This window comes from Pediculus humanus, genomic scaffold (genome assembly GCF_000006295.1).
Source record: "Pediculus humanus corporis 1103172107761 genomic scaffold, whole genome shotgun sequence".
Classification (NCBI taxonomy): Eukaryota; Metazoa; Arthropoda; class Insecta; order Psocodea; family Pediculidae; genus Pediculus; species Pediculus humanus.
In genome coordinates this window covers 653,116-656,835 of record NW_002987359.1, presented here as the reverse complement: position 1 = coordinate 656,835, position 3,720 = coordinate 653,116, and the positions used below count along the sequence as shown (strand labels likewise).

The 3,720-nt window shown below is 21.7% G+C and overlaps 1 protein-coding gene across 1 annotated transcript; it reads left to right on the top strand.

Moving 5' to 3' along the window:
* Positions 1 to 19: 19 nt before the first annotated feature.
* On the top strand, positions 20 to 3,295 carry Phum_PHUM351130 (uncharacterized protein; the record flags this gene model as incomplete). Its single annotated transcript, XM_002427835.1, has 9 exons — positions 20 to 183; positions 428 to 597; positions 874 to 1,086; positions 1,457 to 1,719; positions 1,836 to 1,952; positions 2,093 to 2,162; positions 2,373 to 2,530; positions 2,649 to 2,871; positions 3,009 to 3,295. 9 exons carry the CDS (start codon positions 20 to 22, stop codon positions 3,293 to 3,295), a joined length of 1,665 nt encoding a protein of 554 aa, XP_002427880.1.
* Between the last annotated feature and the right edge of the window lie 425 nt (positions 3,296 to 3,720).

The following is a 3,720-nucleotide window of genomic DNA, read 5'->3' as shown; positions in this document are numbered from 1 at the left end:
TCAAAAAATCAGAGAATTCATGGATGAATGTGAAAAAAAAGACATTACTTTTTTAAATACTGAAATATTAGAACTCATTTACACCCTAGCAATTCATAATCATCATAAATTCATTGATACATTACTAAGTAAACTGAAATTGTCTTATAGTTATAAAAATACAGCTCGTCCCTTTATTATAAGGTAAGTTAAAATATTGATATTTTTATCATTGAATTCCAAAATTATCATCAAAAATAATAATTAAAAAATTGCAAGTTGTTGTATTTATCAGGGTTTTTTTAAATTTGTCTTGTATGTATATTGATATTGTAATTCTTTACTCTGTTTTCAATGAGTTTTTAAAATGCATTTAAAAAATTTTGAAAAAGAATAATCAGTGTATTTTATGTCTTATGCATAAATAAAACTATTCTAAAAATCACAGGTTGCTTCAAAGAAATAAAGATTCTATTGCAGTGAAAATATTTCAAGCCACTCTTGAGAGTAATTCTGCTGAAGGTGGTAGAAATCAAGGAAGGTATATGGTTGAGCATTTTGCTGCACACAGATCCATAAAAGATTTAGTAAACTTTTGTATTAATATGGAAAAAAAAGGTAATTTTTGTTTGGTTGGTTTCAACTTCTTAAAATCGGTTTTAATCTTTTATTATTATTAATGTAATATCACTGAATATTCTCAAACGTCTAAATATTTTATATTTTCTTTCACCAAAATTTATTCATGTTTTTCAGTTTTTTTTTTTTTTTTTTGAAAAACATTATAATGAATTTGATTTTTAGTTTTAACACAATTTATAAATCAAATTATAAAAATATAAATTACAATAAATTATATTTATTATGCATCTAAATTTTATGTATACATTACAGGTTTAATATCAATAGCCATTTCTTATGCGATAAATGAAGTTCTCAATATGGAAGACAGTTCAAAAGCTTTAAATTTATTTACTGAAATGAAGAATAAAAATTTGCCTCTGCGATCACATTATTTTTGGCCATTGTTAATTAAAGCATCGAAACAAGGAAATGAAAACATTTATGAAGTATTAGCCGAAATGAAAAACATGAATGTTCGCCCTTGTTATCTAACTCTTTCAAAAATTGTTTACCCTAACTATATATTTGGGTCGGATCCACTTGTTGAAATAGGTATTTTTAAAATTTTCTTTTTTTTTTTTGTTTTACGTAAAATTAAAATTTAAATTATTGTATAAAAACGGAGAAATCCTAATTTAAATAATTTTTTCAACTCATTTGATTTTTATTTAAATTTTTTTTTTTTCAGATAAGTAAAACTTTGATGGATGCAAAATTTTACTCTAAAATATTGTTCTATATACTAAGCAATGATTTGAAAAAGCTGAGAATTTAGGTTTTATTTTTTATTTAATTTTAATTTTGCAATATTATATTTTAAATTTCCGGAATAAAATTTAATTTTTTCTTATAGCGGCCACTAAACCTATTAGTTTAAAATTTGAGTATCTTGTGAAAGCATTGGTGACAAATTTGCTTAATGAAAAAAATGTTGATTTTTTTGTTAATGTTATTCATCATTTAATAAATAATTATAAAAATTTCAATGATTTACCCAATACTTCGGAAGTAGATGATGTGAATAATTTGGACTATATTCAAGAAGATTTTCTCACTTGCGTTTTCAGAAATACTTTAGAAAAAATTGATGAAACTTTACTTGAATCTATTTTAGATGTAAGTATCTCATAATTAGTTTTTAAAATAAAAAGAAAAAATACAAACGATGATTTAGTTACATATTTAATTAAAAAAACTTTTGAATTGAAAAACAAAAATTTTTTATGTTTCAGAAAATGTTGGAAAAAAATATTTATATTTCGTCTAATATCTCTGAAATGATTCTAAAAAATTTCAGTTCGGATAAAATCAAAGAATTAGTTTCTAAATTGCCAACATCAGATTTAAAGGTATATTTTATATAGTACATTTTTCTCTTTTTTAAATTTTTATTAATAATTTTATTATTTCTAGGTGACACGTTTTTTTATTTTAATTAAATTAAAATTTTTTTTTTTTTTTTTTTTTTTTTTTTTAGAAATCGGAACAGTTTCCTGAAAGGGTTTCTCAGTTAAATAAACTGATTCAAGACAAGAGGATTTCAGATGTAGTTGAAATTTGTAAAAAATTTCCTTTTTCTTTTGAAGGTTTATATTAATTTTTTTTTTTTTTTTAGTTAATTTCATAATTATGTTAATCATCTAATTTATTTTCAGAATCAACTCTTACCAATTTTTTTTTTTTTTTTTAAATTTAATTATTAGTATTGAAAATTATGTTTCAAAAAAAAATTATTAAAAATTTAAATAATAAATAATTATTTTTTCTAGGTTATACACTATCAACACAAGATAAAAGTGATTACAGACAATTTTTAATGAATCTTTCTAAAACGGGAGATGTTGAAGCCGTTAATGATTGTTTTGAAGTTGGTAAAACATTAAATATAGTGAGAGAAAATAGATACTATCCTTTGGTTTCTGCACTGGTCCATAGGTTTGAATTTTTATATTTCATTTTTTTTTTTTTTTTTTAACGCGGTCAATAAACATATATTTATTACAATTTAATTAAATGTAAATTACAATTTTTTTTTTAGGGAAGAGTATGAAGAAGCTGTAGATTTGTTTTGTAAAAAAGCTCTGAAAACCAATCAACTCTGGGGATTTAAAACATTTATTGGAAAACTAATAGAAATTCAAAACTCTGTATTACTACAAAAAGTTTTAGACACTGCAGCAAAAATTAAAGGTATTACATTTACCTCGACAATAGTTATTTATCAATTTGCTAAATTAGGAAAAGTTAATGAACTGAGAAAACTTATGGGTAAGTATTATATAAAAATTTACTTAACTTGGGATCCTGTTTTTTTTTTTTTTTTTTTAAATAATTCTCTTTTTAATATATTTTTTTTATAGATCTTAAAAATTTTGATATTACATCTAAAATTTTACAATCGGCAGCTGATCGTCTTTATGAAGATGGCGATTCAAATGGTTTAAAAAATTTGATAGAAGGATGTAGTAAATTAAGTTACTTAGATTTACAATTCTTGTATGAAAATTTATTTGAAATTTATATAAAAGAAAAAAACTTTGATGAAATTCAAAAACTTTGGCTATGTTTAGAAGAAAAAAATATTTTTTTAAATCAGAAAATTGTTGAAAAAATAGAAGAGTTTTGTAAAAGTATCAACAAACCATTTCCACCCTTCATATTGACACAGGTAATAAAAATAAACCAAGTATAGATTCAATTTATTCTTTTAAATATAAACTTATTCAAAGATAATTTTTACTTAATAATAAACTAAAATATCTTTAATATTATATATGCTAATTGAATTTTTATAAGTTTTCAAAACATTGCATTAAAGACTAATTTTTTTTCTTTTTTTTTTTTTTAATAGGAAAAACAATCAAATGCGAATGAGTAGACTCAAGTAGAGGGTATGTACAGAAGAGGCTTTAAATGTTGGTAACTTAAGGAATTCAAACACAAAAAAAAAAGATTATTATTAACTTTATAATTTCTCATAGTTAGAAATTTAATATGTTCATAATTTATTAGTTAGTTCTTTTCATGATATTGTGACATTAGAATTTTTGATTTTATTCATTCTAAATATTTACATCAATTTTTTTTTCAAAATTAATAATTTCAGTGCTAGTTGTT